Source organism: Etheostoma cragini, chromosome 6 (genome assembly GCF_013103735.1).
Source record: "Etheostoma cragini isolate CJK2018 chromosome 6, CSU_Ecrag_1.0, whole genome shotgun sequence".
Classification (NCBI taxonomy): Eukaryota; Metazoa; Chordata; class Actinopteri; order Perciformes; family Percidae; genus Etheostoma; species Etheostoma cragini.
In genome coordinates, this window is record NC_048412.1 from 9,134,566 (window position 1) to 9,152,879 (window position 18,314).

Here is an 18,314-nt window from a genome sequence, read left to right on the forward strand (position 1 = left end):
TTGGAAAAAGGCTGCAATGAAACAAAGAGTGAAAAATTTAAAGGGGTCTGAATACTTTCCGTACCCACTGTATATGAGCGCTTTGACCTGTTAGTGGCACTTGAGGAAAAGTCAGTACAATTCACCTGCAGAGTTATGACTCTAATTTGAAAATTTCATAGCAATCCATGTAATAGTTTTTGACATATTTCAATCTGGACCCGAGCCATTGCCAAATTATTAATAACTATGGATTAACTGCCTGTTTGAGTGGCAGTTGGTGTCCCAGTAGATGCAGGAGACTAACCTTTCAAAGATTTTAGTTTTAAAAACAAACATTGAAGTAGCCACAGAAGTAAACTAATGTAGGAAATAAGCATGCAACAAAACAGATGCAAGACGGAGGAAATTAACTTTCAACCACAAGTTCCCCATTTACAGTTTCTTTTGGGGTTTTTCTTTTTCTTCTTCTTCTTCTTGCCTACTGCATTTACTGTTTTAGTATGCGTCCAAATAAGGCTATTTGTTTTATATGTTAACACGCATTTAAATTTCCAGTAAAACATTTGATTATTTTGTTTGTGACTCATTCTACACTCCCTCTTGGGTATAAAGAAATAAATGCACTCGAATGATTTAGGGGACCAGCTGACTCCTCCTGTCACATAAACGTGTGACGTGGCAGCAGCTAACGGAGCATCATGCATATCAAATCAGATGTTTTGATAATACTCGTCCACAACTATCCTCTCAATCCGTGCTGCTTGCTGTCACATCCACTCATGAGAGATCACATCCACAACATCACATCCATCCCAAAATTCAGTTTTTGTCAGGATGGAGAAGATAATTGCAATGCTTATGCTTCTGATCCTCACATCAGGTAGGGGAGATTATTTTTTAATGTTCATTTCAAGACAAAGTGCAATATTGTATTTATTTCCATAACTACTGTTTGTATTTATTGGATTTTTTTTGTGTATTTAAGGAGCATAATCAATTGTTGCATTTTCAAATTAGCTTGGTGCATTTATAACCCAGCTGTTGAGACAGAAATTCCAAATTCATTTTCAGTATGTGGTTATTTATTTCTTCTTTATTTTAGAAGAACAAATGGTCTAAAACAGACTAAGGTGATTGACTTTCCTGATGAGTTCACTCTGTTTAATTCTTTTAACCCTTGTGTTGTTGTGTGTGTTTTTTTGTTTGTTCACATTTTGGTCAATGTTATTGACATTTGTCTTTTTTGACATTTTTGTTTTTACATTTGTCACACAAGTTCTTTTGTAAACTATTTTTTCCTCCAAATGCAATAAAATTGACAAAAAAAACTCAAATTCAATGAAAGTAGTGAACTGATTATTTATTTAAAAACCTCTAAGTGCTTTTTTGATCAATTGTTTGAAGGAAACCCAAGTTTCGGATATAGAAACCTTTTGAAAAGGAGTCAAATTTGATCCAAAGACAACAGGAGGGTTAAGTCACATTCTAAGGTTTTAGAAATCTTGTTGCTGAGGGCTATGTTTCCATTTCCTCTCATTGTTCCTGTAACTATGCATATAACGAGAATAAATAAACCTGTAAACCATGTAAACAAATTACATGGGTGGTAATGGTGCAGTGGCTATGACACATGCCGTGGGGTGGAAGATCTGGGTTCAATTACGCTAAGCAATACATCAACCAATGTGTCCTTGAGCAAAACCCGTAAGCCATGGTTGCTCCAGAGGCTTGTGGCCTCTGACATATACTGTACATAGCAATTGTAAGTTGCTTTGGAAAAAAGCCACAGCTAAATGACATGTAATGTAATGTCATTATCTCTCTGCAGGAACTGTGATTGCTGGTTCGTCAGTAACTTTTGAAAGCCCAAATTCATGTGCTTTAAAGGGATCATCCGTGCATCTCAGCTGCTCATACAACTACCTAGATGGGGAAACTGTTAAAAAGACTGCATGGTACAAAGGGAAATTAATAAATGGCACCTGGACACGTGTTAAACTCTCAGACCTTCCTTCATATCAAAATCGTTTTAGATATCTTGGCGACCAGCAGCACAACTGTGACCTGGCAATTGATGACCTACAGGAAAATGACACTGGCCATTACTACTTCTGGTTTGATACGCAGATGTATGCACGGCGGAGCAAAGAATCAGTGCATCTGTCGGTCACAGGTAAAATTATTCTACATTGAGTGTCAAAATTCAACATTTTCAGTTTGTTCCTAATATCATGCTCTTTGTTCTTAACCTGATTGGTGTCCAGAGCTGAGTGCTAGAGTGTATCCTGGCAGGGTGAGAGCAGGAGGCACTGTGACGCTTGAATGTAGAACATCCTGCCAACTTCCCAAAACAGTTTGGTTTAAAGATGGGCGTCCAGTAGCCAAACCAGTGTTCCAGGCTCAAGCACGGGATTCTGGGAATTATTTCTGTGCTGTCAATGGACAGGAGTCAGTGCTATCTGACTCTGTGGCTCTGGATGTTCAGTGTAAGTATGTTTTTTGTGACATCGTTGGTTGAGAAACTGCTATTTCACTCTGGGATGCATAAACATAAAGGAATAGTTTGGGAAATTACTTACTGAGTTAGATGAGAAGTTTGATGCCTGACCATTAAATAAGAAGTTACCACCAGCAGCCAGTTAGCTTAGCTTAGTGCAAGGACTGTAAACAGGGGGGAAAAGCTAGCCTGGCTCTGTCCAAAAGTAACAAATCCACCCACCAGCACCTCTACAGCGCACTCCTTTTTGTTGTTGTGCCACAATGCTTCGACGGTGGTGGCAAGAATAGCATGTAACCTTATGGCAGTATCTTTATTACTGTGACGCAATTTGGTGATGAATCATTCTCATGAATGAACATACAGTTCATCAATAATGTCCTATTTTTACCCATGACGATGAAGATACAGATAGATATGAATGCATGGCAAAAAAACATCTCCCGCTTCCACTGCCTCTTTTAGTTTTCAGTCTTTTTGCTAAGCTAAGCTAATCAACTCCTGCTGGTACTGTATACCATTGTATTTACCATCCAGATATGAGAGTAGTATCAGTCTTCTCATCCACCTCCCAGCAATAAAGCAAGTAAGCGCGTTTCCCAAAATATTGAAATATGTCTCTAAAGGAATGTGCTTTGACAATTTAGCTACAAATGGTTAGGATCTTCCATTATCATTTTCTTTTAAAATGTCCAGAAAAAATACATCCTCTGAGGGAATGTATACAAATGCACAGTGGTTGGGTTTTTAAAACAGATGCCCCGTTGAATGTATCTGTTGAGATGAGTTATTCTGGTCACCTGACGGAGGGGAGCAGTGTGAATCTGAGCTGCAGCAGTGCTGCTAACCCTGCAGCAGACAACTACACCTGGTACAGGGCTTCTGGTTCCGGTTTCAGCTCCCTGCTCCAGGTGGGTTCAGGACAGGTGCTGTCTCTCCCCTCTGTGGAGGCGTCCTACACTGGACTCTACCTCTGCCAGGCCAGGAACCCACTGGGGCAAAACAACTCGACTGAGTTGCTGCTTACAACGGGTGACACAGACAGTGAGTATGACAGTGAGACGACAAGCAGATTACAATGTGTTCAGAGATTGTATTGATATTGATCATCCAAAGGGGAATGATAGTTCTAATTAGAGTAATAGCCCAATCTATTGGGCTAAAGTGCAGTCAATCGGACAATTGTGTTTTCCATTGGATCAGAATACCATCAATTGGCTGCCCATTTTGCCAATTTTCCCAGCCCTTGTCACATGACCAATTTATGTTTTTAGGATGACTATCCAAAATTCTGATACCACAGCACTGGAACTGTTTTTTTTTTTTTAAGTGACAGACTGAGCCTATAGAAAATAGGAACTGAAAATGAATGTGATTGTTTTATTTAGCAGAATTACATTGTGTTGCTCTATCATATCCATCAATTCCTGGAATCGCCCATGGTGAAAAAAGAATCACATTTTATTCATCACAACCATAAATCTACAGTTGAAGACCCAACTGCTTGTTAAAATGAGCAGATCTTTTGGAAAATATAGTAGTGTGGAATTTCCAAAATTGACTACAGTTATACAATGTATTTGCTGAACATTTATAACTATATTTGAAAATCTGAGATGCCATGAGTTTTCATCACATTTTCTTTCACACTCTCCTAACAGTTAACCGTGTCATCACCTTTGTTGGTATTGGAGTGAAAGTCTGTATTGGCCTGTTACTTCCACTGGTGATTATCTGGGCATGGTAAGTTAACACTCTTGATTTTGGACAGTAACATTTCATTTTATGACTGTGATGAACTGTTGGAAGAGGTCAATGTACATACTTGTATTTCATTGTTAAAGGAGGCTGAGACGTCGTTCTACTGTGAATAAAGAGGTAAGACCTTCTCCTGGTTCAGTTAAAATAAATGAATGAGAGATTAACACCAAATGTCTAATGTTACCCGGTTATGTTTCAGGAAAACAGCCGTGATTATGAAAACATCAGCATTGCCTAAATGGGTAAAAAGCAAACAAACAGGTTTACTGAGAAGGGAATGTCTGTTGTCTACCTCCACCTGAGCCTGATGACATTTCTTTAAACCAGATACATGATCCGGCTAAAAATGTCTGTGTTTTGTACTCTGCCTGGAGAGCAACACAGCTGCTGAGCACCAAGTTTTCTAACATGAAAATACACCTCTCATTCCCTCCTGACTCCTGTCTGTGTAAATGTCAAGTACTTCTCGTGAGACGACAGAAGGGATTTGTAACTTTACTCAATCCTTGCAAATTTTAGGCAACAATGCTTTCATGAGAAAATAGCTTAATTTAATCTTTAATCTATGAAAGTATTGTTGCCTAACGTGATTCACTGCTGTAGACTGTATCCAGAATCATTGTGGTTGAAGCAGGATATGCTGCCACCTTGAGTTCCAAATACTCATGCAAATGTTGTTCTTGTATATGATTTGTTACTACCTTCAGTCCACCAAATTAGAAATATTATTTACATAATTAACCACAACTTTTAGGTTTTAAGGTTAGGTTTGAGGTTTGTTAAAGATTTGATCATATTTAGTGTTTGAAAGTGTAACAGAAATAACCGTAACAGCATTGCATTTGGGGTCAATGTATTTTAAAGTTAGTTTTTTCATCAGTAAACTGATCAACACATGCCACATACACACATATGGCAGAACTTTGGTTAATATGGTAGTAATTGCTGTTTAATAATCTTTTTGTGTACCTTCTGGTGAAAACTACTGACTCCTGTAAAGAAATGTCACACCTGCATTAAAAACAAAATGCATTTCCAACCGACTGCTGTAATCACTGAATACATTGTGCTTTTATTCCAAATACATGTTATTAACATATTTTCTTATACAGTAAACGTGTCAAACTCATTTTAAAGGCAATTCTCTTTTTGAACAGTTGTTGGAAAATGGATGGAAGATATCACACATGTTGCAAATCTCGGTATAACTCTTCCCCATACTAAATACATCAGATCTGAGCCATCTGATGACCAGCTATAACCAGCTTTAGAATATATGATGTAATCAGTGGCATTATATGCGTGTGGGATGATGACCCTTTGGTGTCATTAGAGTGTTTTTGCTGTCTACATTGTGGAAGTGTGTCCTAACTTGTGCCTAACCTGTTTGCAGGCTTCTTAAGCTGCAGGACCATTTGAGTTAGGTCGTGACATAAATGGGGTAGACAACACCATGTTAAATATTTAAACATTAAATCAAACTAAACCAAAGTAGACAAAATTAACTATTTTGGTGTGAGACTATGTTCACACCTGGCCAGGTATTTTCAGGACATTTCTCTTCCTCGGCTGTCTAAAGCTCTGTTTTTTTTAGTTTACATCCAAATGAACATTTAAAAAATCTCCACTCTTGCCGGAGTTTTTAGAAAGACTCTTTTTTTCAGATGCAAATTCTACGTTTGCATGTTTGCGTCACAAGGGGAAATGTCTCTGTTTTTCATAATAGCCATGTACTTGTAAACAGGGCCAGAGGGTGTGTTGGTGTTCTAAAGTGTGAACTCACCAAAAGGCCAACCTTAGACAACTTAACCAAACATAACCTAACCAAGCCTTGGTGTGCCTGTGGCGACAACAGGGGGGGCGAGACAGAGAATACTACAGCTTAAGAAGCCTCAGCACACCAGGCCCAGGTGAGCTGTAAACAGGAGGACACATCTCCCCACCATAGACAGCAAACCAATCAAACGACACCAAATGGGCATCACAGTGGGCCACTGCTTCACTCAATTGTCATTAAAGCATCAAGTAAATGTTAAAAATGTACTTTAAAAGCAACCCAACAAACTGATGTTCACATATTATAACTAAAACTGTCTCTTTAAATATTTTAGAAATGAAGTAATAAACTTCCTAGTTTACCTAATCAGCATTAAAAAAATAGATTTGTGCACTACTTGTATGTCAGCTTCCTTTAATACCATACATCAGAAAAAAAGCAAAATTCGGGAGACTAATGAGATGTAAAGTTGATATCCAAGACCATTTTGTAAATGGATGTCCGGGCGTCAGAGTCACTGTCCTCCTGGTTTTCATGGCCAGGCTCTGGTCAGTATCTGTTAGAGCCTTATCACACTGAAGAGTTTACTCAAAACCAAGCAGATGTGACCCAGTCCATAATGCTTACAGCTTTTAATTGGATCATTATGACTTTATTTCCTGTCTTCATCTTCATGCTCCTCATCATCACTAACAGGCTTTTAGTAACTGTTTCTGGACATTGTTTATAGGACAGTACTGAGTGCACTCTGTGGCGTGTTGTCAAAATCCAAGCGCAACAACTCCGGATGTCATCTCTGCTCGTCATATGTGAAGAACCATGGAGGATGTATTCAAATGTATATCTGTTCCTGCAACACTTGGACAACTGAGGATTTTCAGTAAATTTTCTCAGTTATTATAAATCATTTCTTTTTAAAAAGATTGTTTGGTTAAATCCTGACAGCAGAATTTTGCTTAAACCTAAGCACAATCACGCCTAAACAAGTGAGATCAGATGATCAGATGAACAGAGTAGATAATCAGACAGTTGGGATTCAGTTCTGTCAGTTCTGTAATTATTTGAAGGTATCTGCTTCAATGGCTTTAGTCGGCAACAAGAAGGTAAATGCACAAGAGTGTCCGAGGGTATTAAGAATAATATTCACTTATCTTAAGTTACTTATAAAATAAAAATAATACAATACAATGAAAAAGGTCTCTTCTGTGTGGTTGAAGGGTGTTTTTGCTTTTATGAGTCCTTAAGGTGCTGGAGCGGTTGTCTCGGTCAGGACATATGACTGGTGTCTTAATGATTTCCGTTTCCTGAAAGGACAGACAAATATTTAAAAAGACATTGTAATTTACATTATGAAGTGAAGTTAATATTGTTTATCTTTTCTTAAAATACAATAAATAATGCATTTACACTGTATACAACTCAAACTCAGACACTGCAGGCCTTTGGCTGTTGTGTGAAGGCACACTGGTGTGGATCAGGTGGTTTCAGACAGTTTCACTTCTTTTCAGACTGTGTGTTACACATTGGATCTTTTCAACCACACACTTTCTTTAAATATGAGCTCTTTTGTTGTAAGTCATGCAAGCAGGAAAAGATTTTATTTGAAAATACGTTATTTTACTTATACCACCAACCCAACAAGACAATACCGTATCTCCTCCTAAAATTCCTGAAGAAGACGGTGATAGGACTTATAACAGGAAACAAATAAATACAATAATACTGATCAGCTTCATGAGGAGCAAAGAACTCACCGTGTTAAGAGAATGGCCACTATGGCCACAATAGCCAGTAGAACCCCGATGGTGACTCCGATAAGCATCAATCTGGGTCCTGAAGAGTCCGACGGGGTCGTCGCTGTAGTGGACAGAAACAAGATTAGAGCCACAACAAACTGTCTCAGGCAGTGTTGGTTAATGTGCATGTGAATGGCAAGAGCTTGGACCAAGAAGGTAGAAATACTGGGGTTAAAGATCCAAACACCTGCCAGATTATTTCAGATTATTTAATTATTTTGGATATTTCTCACTGTTGAATAAATTTAACTCTACAATCATCATATTTTCTCTAATGTATATGATAGTCTAAAAGCAATTTATTTGTTTGTACCCAATCTGAGTTGAAAATCTTTGAGACAAATGCAAATATCCAACTTGTCTCTAATAATCAATTTATGTTCTCCTGTCTTCTATCATGTTTCTATGTTTAGCTCATCCTACAGATTATCACTACTTCATGGGATTTGTTCACAAAGGATGACACGGCATGACAACAGAGAAAGAAAAAAAGAATAGTTCAACTATGGTTCACAGATGTTTCTCAATGATTTCACAATATTATCTTTGTGGTGGAACAGCACCACACCATTGCGTTTCGACAGGCTTCTTCTTCTTTTTTAAAGTTCAGCAAAGACAAGTTACCAGTGTATCCCTACATGTTTGGATGTGAGGGATTTTCATCATAAAAATAGGTTGTTAATTGGAAACATACAAGTGGCCTTTGACATAAGAATTATCTCAAACTGAGTTTATGCGTTACTTCATGTGCAGTTAGTGGTCAGTTTCAGTTCTACTTCTCATAAATAGCACACAGTATCCAAAACAGAGTTGCATTAAGGAAGTGGTACATACTTAAAGCAATGGGGCTAAAACATCAACACTTGTCTTCCAATTATAGAAGTAACGGTTACACTTTGCTTAAAGGTATCGACATAACAGTGACATAACACTGTCTTGAATGTGTCATAAACGTTATAAACAAGTCATAAACGTTAATCACACAACGCTTCTTTTAGTAAGTGTCATTCGGTTTTCTCGTGATAAGTTATGGTTAAGGTTAGGGTTAGGGTTCATGTGTCATGACTGTGTCATGTGTTCATGACTGTGTCATGTGACTCTTATGTAGATACCTTCAAGTAAAGTGTTACTGAAGCAATAAAGTTAGCAAAGTAAAAATTTCCGTAGTTAGGTTTGTGTCCAAAACAATGGCCAACAGAAACCTACAACTCAACACAGTTATTGTAACTGGGCAGTTACTCCCAGGCAGACAGGAATGGAGCATTAGACAGACAGGCAGTAAGACAGTGTCCCAGTGAGACACAAAGGACAAAACCAGTGAAAAAGAGGAAGGGCAAATAAAATGACTGTGGTTTGTCTACTGTGGTTGGTCAATGGAAACTGAGACTGTCAGTAAAGATTCTGAGATAAATATCAATCATGGATGAAAATCAAGGCACCATATAATAAAAGCAGCTGCCTACTTTGCTTTTAAAATAAAACACTGGCCTAACACCACATTGGAAAAGAACATGTGTTGAGATTATGATGTTGCCATCTTGAATCTTGCTGTACATTTCTTTTTTCTTAAATGCCTTGCAACTCTACCAATGAGGATCTCTGTCTTGTTGTTTGTGATGGTCATGTTGATTATGTTTAGTTGTAGTATTAAAATGAAAGATTCCCACCTGTCACCAGGAGCTGTGTACCACTCTGCTCTGGCATCTTCTGTGTAGGGTGGCTGGTGATGAGGTAAAACACGTATGTGCCGCTGTCCGACTGCTTCAGATCAGAAATCTTCAGAGAACAGTTTTTTGTTCCTGGTTGTCCTAGGTACTCTACCCTGTTCTTGTAGGACGGATCTGGGAAGACACCATCACTGTGGAAGACATATCTGAGACAGACAGACAGACTTAGATATTTATTTTGTCTAACCCTGTGCTATTAGTTCTATGCTTAAATGAATGGCAGGTATTTCTCTGCATTTTCAACAATACCTTGGTGTGATACAGCGACTGTCTTCGAGACACCACATTTCAGACAAAACTTTGTACTTTTGTCCTTCTCCTCCACCCTGATGAAGAAAAATAAAAGGAGTAGCTTAAAATAGAAAACAAGGTGTTTTAAAACTAGGGCTAAAGTAGGCTTACTGTGAAATAACAGATGTCATGTTTGTGTTAACTCTAGATGTTTTAACCACTCCCAAAACTTTAATAGTAAGCTTGGTTAGTCATCCTTCATCACCCCTCTGTGTCATTTCTGTTCCTTCGGATTACAGAGCGCTTGCAGAGGAACTCAACTAGTTAAAGACACACTGCGCATGTATTGCAACTGCTTACAATGCCTTCTTTATTGAATTACCTGAGAAGAGAGCCGTCCCTCTTCCTTGGTTTCATTAAAACTTTGGGGGTAGTCATAGGAACAAGGGAGAACCACAGAGGAACCAATCACAGCATTAATAGGACTGGAGGGGAGATGAATTGACCAATCCCCTGCGAGAATACCTGAGAGGCAGAGAATATGTGTGAACAAGTAGCAAGTTAACCACCAAGTTACACTGAGTTACTTTGATTTTACAGATTAAAAGTAAAAGGAATGCTGCCTAGGCCAGCTGATCTTCACCCTGCTAAATGTAGGTGCCACCACGAAGGCCACACAGGGTCTTACCTTTCAGAGAGAGTGTGAGCAGCAGCCAGCAGCCCTGTGCCACTCGTTCACCCATCTTTTTCTCTTCCTGCTGTTCTGCAGCTGTTGCTTGTTTTATTCCTCAGTCACCTGCTCCCCTCTTTTGGCTTCTCCTTGTCTCTCCTTCTCGTCCCACTGTGTGTCTCTGTGATCCTTGTCAATCAATCTACCCTCCTCAACTCTTTAGTTAAGTCAGTGTCATGCCTGCTTCTCTTCCTCCAGAGCAAAGACATTTAGGTCAGATTGTCCAGCTTCCCTTTTATTTTCTCAGCCAACGTGGAACCCGGGTGACGACAGGGCTTTCGTGTTAGCAAAGGGAACTTACTGTAGGCTACATAACATAAATGTGTGTGCAGGTGGTTGGGGGACACTGTAGGCTACAGTACAGGATGTGTCTACTGGATCAATTGTACCAAGGGAGAGATGAGGCATCACAATTGCTGAGAGTAATGTCTATACCAAAACAACAGCTGGCATCCTAAACAGTTTCCATCCTATTAAGTCCTTATAAGTCGTGTATTGTTAATTTGTGGAACAGTGTGCTCACCTACAGCAGGTCTGCAGGGACAGATAAAGCTCGCGTGCCCTGTTTGTCCACTCAGAAACCTAAGTTGACGTCACTCGTGCCCCTCTTGTCTGCGCAGTTGACCGCTCACAGGAGGACCACTCAAACCGACGAAGTTGGGATAAACTTTCACTAACTTTGTCTCAATTAGCCCAGTCTTCCAAATGTTTCTCTCTTTCCTATTAGAAGCAGGCGTCGGTGGTTTTGGTTGATAGAAACGGTCGCTGAAAACTACCTTTTCCCCCCTTCTTTCTATGGGGTCAGTAACCTGTGAAGAGAGCAAAACAGATTGACTGCAAACTGGGATTTATCTGTGTTGGCGTTTAAACAGTAGGCTTTTGTCGTCGTTCTTCGAAGCTGACGTTATTTTTGCTTTTTCTATTCGTCAAAGAGGACTTAAAAAAGATAATATTTGGGATTAACGAAGGCCAGTGCTTCACCTGCTGCAAGAAAACACAGGTGAGTCACTTTGTGGAATTTCTTTCAGCTCTAGTTGTATGCTAACTCCGAAGAGAAATTTAGCAAGTTGTTTAGCATAGCTAAAGCTATGTGAAATTAAACGTTTTTCTTGAATATAAAGTAGCCATGTAAACACTTTTAATTATGTCAACATTATATTTATCGTGCTGAACCTTTTTTAATGTCGTCTGTTGAACCTGTTTAACGTTAACCATCTCCGTCTCAGTCTAAAATCTCAGTCTGAATCTGCCAAACCTAACGGGGTTTATAGGCTACAGTAGCCTGCTGACATTTACATTATAAAAATGTCATAGCAACAAATTGTATCGTTTGACATAGTACACGTGTACTAAGTAGAGTGATACAATAGGAGACACAACTTTTCTAGAACTTTCTATAAACACATATACTGTAACTTACAACAATGCCTCTGTGTTTCTTTAATTGCTTCCTGTGGTCTCCTTCTCATATTATATGACTTCTTCGTGTCCTCCTGTTAGCCAGGCAGTGACCACACTAACGGGTTTGGTGATGGTTGATAAAGACAACAAAAATAGTCTTCAATGTAATAGAATAAGAAGCCTGTTCACATAGACCTAAATATTAAGCACAATTATTAAGCAGCTCAGTATACAAGTAATTTTTTGTATGGATTTCATACGTTTGTATTTTCATTGTCAGTTTTAAATCTTATAAATAATTAGATACATAGGAACTTGTTAGTAGATCTGGCTATCTGGAGTGTGTGTGTGTGTGTGTGAGTGAGACAATTGCTCTGAAACAAACTTGTGATGTAACCTGCTTCTACTTTAGAGCATTGAGTAAATTTGTACTGAATCTCATATAACTCTACCTGGTTAACTCTATCTCTTTGATACATGTTTATTGGAAAAATGTATTAAGTATTAACTACATTGGGGTGTTTGTCATTTAGGACCCTCAATATTATATTACCAGGCAAACGTGACTTGGCCCACCTGCCCTAAGGAGTCAAGGAGAGAAGGAGAGAAGGAAGGAGACAGAACTATTGCTGCCCTCTGCTTCTTACTGCATATAGATGTATACTGAGAAAGTTGTGACGGAGGGGAAGATGGGTGAGTGCACATATTGATACACGGTTGTTCTTGCTCTCATTCTCCACTCCTCTCTGCTCCTTCACACACACACACACACACACACACACACACACACACACACACACACACACACACACACACACACACACACACACACACACAGGTGGAAATGCTGTGCTGGTCATGCTGCAGAGCATGTTGCCTGTTTTCTGATTTTGGGACCAAACATCTGACCACTTGACAGTTAACCATTAACTGTTTGTTCAAAGCTGACTGGCTGTCTCTCTGATATACATGTTCTGATTTTATTTTTTAAGTTTGTCCTCAAGCTTGGAAAACATTAATGTAGATTGAATAGATTTTTCTCATCCAAAATGATTCCTAAAAGTCCAGTAATACAAATAGAAATGTGATAGTGGGGCCAGAAATAACCACTCTCATTTACACTAAATTGTACTTAGTTACAGCACATTACATACACAGCAATGACAACACTCTCTCCTTTCAACAAAAACTCAATGTCCACGTCAATGTCAAAGCTCTCCTACCTTTTCCCAGCAAACACAGTTCCATCACCACCAGTGAACCAGACATTTAAAAGGAAGGCAGAGAACCCCCATCTGTCCTGTTACAATGGCATTAGCTGTGATGCAGTGTTTAGTGTTGAAGAGTTGATGGAAACATGGAGCTTTATGGTTCTTATTGAGTTTACTGCTGATTACTGTATATGATGCTGTTATGGAAGTAAAGATAAGATTACTCGCTCTATTTTACTATTGGTAGAAAACGGTCCTGTCAGCGTAAACTGTAACACTCAACTAGACGTTAGCTACTTTGTAAAGACAATAAATCCACCATGTGATTGTTTTTCCCCTATAACCCAGACAACAGTATGGCAACAGTATGACAATAGTACACCTACCTTATAGCACAGGGGCAAATTGTGTGCCGGTACAATGAAACCAGTAGTCTCCCTTTAAGTGAAGTCGAAAGTCGAAGTTGAAAACGGACAAATTGTAACTGTCCTTGTTGTTGTGTAACTTATTTTCTGTGTCTGAAGATGGTCTTTGGTTTTATATCTGCTGTTGCCTGACTGAAGGGAATCCACCCAGATGCAGGCTGTGTCTTTGGAGTGTGTAATTACAAGAGAAATACAGTCTAGCCAAGGAGTGGCACACATGGTGCGGTTTACAGTATTTTGGGTGTGCCGGTGCTTAGATTAGGTGGGACATCTATTTCATCTATTTTCAGAAACAAGCAGTGTTTACCTTAAATATACACAGAAACACAATTATGTATATTCACATGCAAGCATTCCGGTTGCAAAGGACAGAGGATTTTACTAATAATATTTACAGGACAGTATGATTGTGTTTATTTTTACTTTTCTGCCATGACAACCGGTACAAATATGAGTCAGAGCTCCATCTATGTGTGTGTGAAGAGGGTTTTCCTCTGCTTCTTTGGTGTTATCTTTGTTTCATAACACTGAGCATGTTTAAGTTCAATTCTGTCTACTCGGGAAGGGGATATTCTTCAGTCTTCAAAACCCTTTAAACTCCTTCTTTTATTTAAATTGGAGTGGAGGTATGTTCAATTCTGCTCATCCCTATCTTTGATGAACCAGATTTTTCAGAATTTTGATCATCAAGGTTTAGCATACATTCTGGAATCTGTGTATTTAAGTCAAAATGTCAGTGCCCCTAAGGTGACAGGATAAGCCGATACTGATTATGCAGTGAGGTGTGGAGTGGATCAAAATTTCTGATGAACATCAACCTAATATGTATGTACAAAAAATTTGATTCATTTGTCAAACTACTATTTTCAACTACAAGATTGAACTTACTTTAAGCCACATGAACGAGAAGCCATAAAACCGACATTCTTTTTGTGATCAACAAGACGGGAGACAAAAACAACACACACACAATCAGACATACACACAGACAGATACAAGACAAGGAACCAAACACGGCTACAGCCTGGACTTCCCAGCGTCAATGACGTCCAGCCAAGTGTCCAGAGTTTTTCCTGGTATTCCATTAATGCGCGCCGTTGAAAGCTCCATATACACCACATCCAGGTATGCACTGGTCCATGCATGGATTGAAAGGTCATGGGCTGCTGTCCAACCGGTTGCAATCATCTTCTTTGCAGCTGTAAGTCGGGCAAATACAGCATGTTTCTGAGTTACAGACAGTTGAAAGGTTAATAGATTGTTCAAAATGAAAACGTTGACAGTAACAGTCACAGTAACATTAAACAAGGCAGAGATTTTGGATGCAATACTGTTCCAGAACCGACTAACGGGATAGCACTCCCAGACCATGTGAAAAAAATATACCTTGGGCTTTTTTATAGGGCAGAGACTGCATAAAGGCGGCTAATTATTTTCATGTGGTGCATTTTTTACGTGGATGAGATATGACCTATGCATGTAATTGTAGTGAATCTGTTGATGGTCTGGATTGCGAGATACTTCTGGAATGCTAGACCATACATCATGCCAGTTTAGGTCTGGGCAATCACGGGCCAAGATCCTCTCAACAGGAAGGACAGAGCGGCCAGATATCACTAATAACTGATACCATACCACAGTTTTTAGGCTGCACAGTAAATAACTTCCGGATAGGATGGATGGGCAAAGGCCTCTGGAAACAACACAATATAATAGACCTTAATAAAGATGCAGTACGTAAGACTTATAAGCTAACTTTCTGCTATATTTACTGAAACTGACCCTATGTTGGAGTAGAGATATAGCGGGTAATTAAAAAATAAAATCTGGCTCCTCTGGCTCCACCTCTAGCCTATGGTGCAATCTTCAAAAGTCCCCAGTTCCCTGTTAACTTTTACCAATCAGGGCCAGGGGGGTGTCTAACTGCGTGTCAGTCACTGTTCAGGCACAGACATCCATTCTCCCTTGTGAAGGGAGGGGCTTTAGCAGAAAAAGGCAGAGGGACTGAGAAGTTGTTGATGTTTAAATTCTTTGGCTAAATCCTGGATCTACACAATCCTACCTACAGCATTTTTATGTTGGGATTGTTTTTTCAAATTAACCTATAAGACTAACACTTTTATAAAGAAGAGTTCCAGGGGGTTCCTCACAGAGAAACAGACTTCTACCTTGTAGCCATGACTTCTAAGAAATCATTTTCAGTATTTCTTTTGAAAGACATGCAGTTTTACACTTTGAGAAGTGACGTTTTTTTTTTTTAAAGGAAAACAACTTATTTTGTGTAATTTGTCATTTATAGAAAACTTGGCTGGTGTGGACATTATAAAGGAACGTTTGTCGTTATACAGGATTTGTTGTCCATGCAATATAATATTTTGCTCAAAATTTTGGCTTAGTGAAGGCGTGTGCAGCCACATACCTCATCTGGTACACAGCTGCTTCTTTTCACCCACCAGTGTGGGGCTACAGTGGGACAGCGGAATGCGTGCATAGTTAAGGGTATCCCTCCAAACATCCGAGTGAATAAGTAATGACACAACGAACCTTTTCCATCCTGCTGCTTCTGGCTTCTCATGTGACTCATAGACGAGGATAGAAATAACCGCTTAAAATATGTGCAGTTTGTTTATGTGGATGATGGGTCACAAAGAGTCAGCAATGATTCATTCTTACAGCTTTACTGCAGCGACAACAAACAATGGCAACAAACTATCCTGTCACGCTGTGGGGCAGCTCTAAATGTTCACTGCATTGTTAAATATTCCTCATTTACAACAACAGGGATGTGTATCTGTTAAAAATGCTTGTTTTTGATAAGCATAAGTAATTTTGTTGTTTACAAGCTTGAACAAAGTACGAGATAAATGTATACGTACTATGAGACAGTGTCTTAAAGAAACCTTTGTTAGTAGATCATATCTTTTTTAGGCTCTAATTGAACAGGAATGTGTGACTCATCAGAGAAACGTGTTGGAAACTATATGCTAGCATCATAGATAATTAGTAATTAGTAGTTTTGTAGAATTATTATAATTTTAGAGTTATGTTACTTTTTCTAACCTATTTACAAAACAATACAGCAGCCACTGTGGGTCACTCATCACGACTAAAAATATTAGGGCTGGGCAAGTTAACGCGTTATTATCGCGTTAAGTTTGTTGCTCACAGGCTTTGTAAGACCTGAGACCGAGAGACTCGCCCACGAGCAAAAACAGCACCTCTGATTCATAGTTTAATAATTTATCAACCATACAACACAGAAACTCACCAAAAGTTGCGTCTAAAAGATTACAAGTTAGCGGTTAAGGAGGTCTCTTCCAGGTCTCTCTAGCCTCTACAGGTGATTTTCTATCCAGCCTGAAACTTCCAGCCTTTTTCGGGGTCGTTGAGCATTAAATCCAAACCGTCACATCCAAGATTTATTCTCTTTATATCAATAATTCATCGCGTTTTGCCTCATTTATGCCGCTAGCTTGCGGCTCTGTGTCTGCTCTCTGTTTAGGGAAGTAAAGCCAATAGAATGCCCATATATGGGAGACAACGTCAACCAAAGAGTATGGAGGCTGAAAGAGGCCAATCTTCCCAGTCAAACTGGCTAGTATGCAATCAAAGATGCTATAGTGCACAAGATAGATATCTACCGTTCTATAGAGGATAATGGCCTCACTGGTTTGAGATCTGGCATATATTTATATTGTATATATTATATATTTGGGCCTTTTTTGAAGAAAAGTAAATAGTATGTGCTTTATATGAGTTACAATGTTTATTATGTTTATTTTTGCATATAGAGCTGTTTTAGACACACAAATGCTTGTGTAGCTTTGTTTTGGGTGTAATATCAATAAATATGACATGATAATGTTGAATATTGACATGAGTAAATGTCATGAGGGCAAAAGCATCTGGACTTTCTTTGAAAGAAATGTATGTATTTTGTCATCTGTATGAGGTATAATGATTTTTTTCTTCACAGTGTGACTCCCAAGACATATGAGAAGTGTTTTATAGGTTTTACTGCTCTGTGTGTGATATCAATACATATCTGGAAGATTCATGTTCCATTTTATTTATTTATTTGTCTTTAAGGTCCTACAACCATTTTTAATATTCAAGTGACCTCACTGCAACCCAAATATTCTAATAACCCAGATTGTCCTGAAAAAAATGATATGTTCATATCTTGAGTGTAGACAACAGGGCTGATGTTTTACAAGTTGTTATAAAATAAATGCAGACGGACAAAGACCTGTAAAAATGACCTTAGGGTTCAGAGGGTTAAGTTGCGATGTACACTAAATATTTTATTTAACTGCTACTTTATAAACAAAATGCTGGTAAGTTTTTTTGCAGAACAAATGTTACGGCACTTTAATCCATGTGGCAGAACGTTTAAAAAAAAATGGCACTATATACACTACTTTTGAATTCATTATTTCATTTTGCGATTAATTGCGATTAATCTGGGAAATTGTGCGATTAATCGCGATTAAAAATTGTAATCCCTGCCCAGCTCTAAAAAATATATATAAACTTGACCATATTTTACAACTCTGTCTCGTCACGGACAATTCTGTTTAAATCTTTGAACATAAAAAAAGTTCTGCAGTATTAATACCAATCAATCAGACTTTATTTATACAGTACAGCACTTTTTATACATAACAATGTAAATGTGCTGTATTTATATAGCGCTTCTCCAGTCTTAACGACTGCTCAAAGCGCTTTTACATCTACAGGAAACATTCACCATTCACACACATTCATACACTGTGG

The 18,314-nt window shown here is 38.6% G+C and overlaps 3 protein-coding genes across 4 annotated transcripts in view; 2 read left to right on the top strand and 1 right to left on the bottom strand.

Annotated features, from left to right (window-relative positions):
* Positions 1-545: 545 nt before the first annotated feature.
* On the top strand, positions 546-5,257 carry cd22 (cd22 molecule). The gene is made up of 7 exons (XM_034875145.1): positions 546-862; positions 1,811-2,155; positions 2,247-2,468; positions 3,236-3,523; positions 4,141-4,222; positions 4,324-4,357; positions 4,440-5,257. The coding sequence occupies exons 1-7, from the start codon at positions 817-819 to the stop codon at positions 4,476-4,478; spliced, it is 1,056 nt and encodes a 351-aa protein (XP_034731036.1). The 5' UTR covers positions 546-816; the 3' UTR covers positions 4,479-5,257.
* A 1,978-nt stretch (positions 5,258-7,235) lies between these two features.
* On the bottom strand, positions 7,236-10,706 carry LOC117946122. The gene is made up of 6 exons (XM_034873990.1): positions 10,460-10,706; positions 10,154-10,296; positions 9,790-9,866; positions 9,481-9,686; positions 7,772-7,874; positions 7,236-7,321 (listed from the first exon to the last, which is right to left on the bottom strand). Exons 1-6 carry the CDS (start codon positions 10,512-10,514, stop codon positions 7,258-7,260), a joined length of 648 nt encoding a protein of 215 aa, XP_034729881.1. The 5' UTR covers positions 10,515-10,706; the 3' UTR covers positions 7,236-7,257.
* A 546-nt stretch (positions 10,707-11,252) lies between these two features.
* The window catches only part of hpn (hepsin), a 20,265-nt gene continuing 13,203 nt past the window's right edge, over positions 11,253-18,314 (top strand). Inside the window, exons 1-2 of one of the 2 annotated variants that reach the window (XM_034873988.1) lie at positions 11,253-11,501; positions 12,436-12,595. In XM_034873988.1, the coding sequence (XP_034729879.1) occupies positions 12,559-12,595 (37 nt within the window). In that variant the 5' untranslated portion in view covers positions 11,253-11,501; positions 12,436-12,558. The remainder of the gene's footprint in view (positions 11,502-12,435; positions 12,596-18,314) is intronic. The other variant, XM_034873989.1, reaches the window with a different exon arrangement.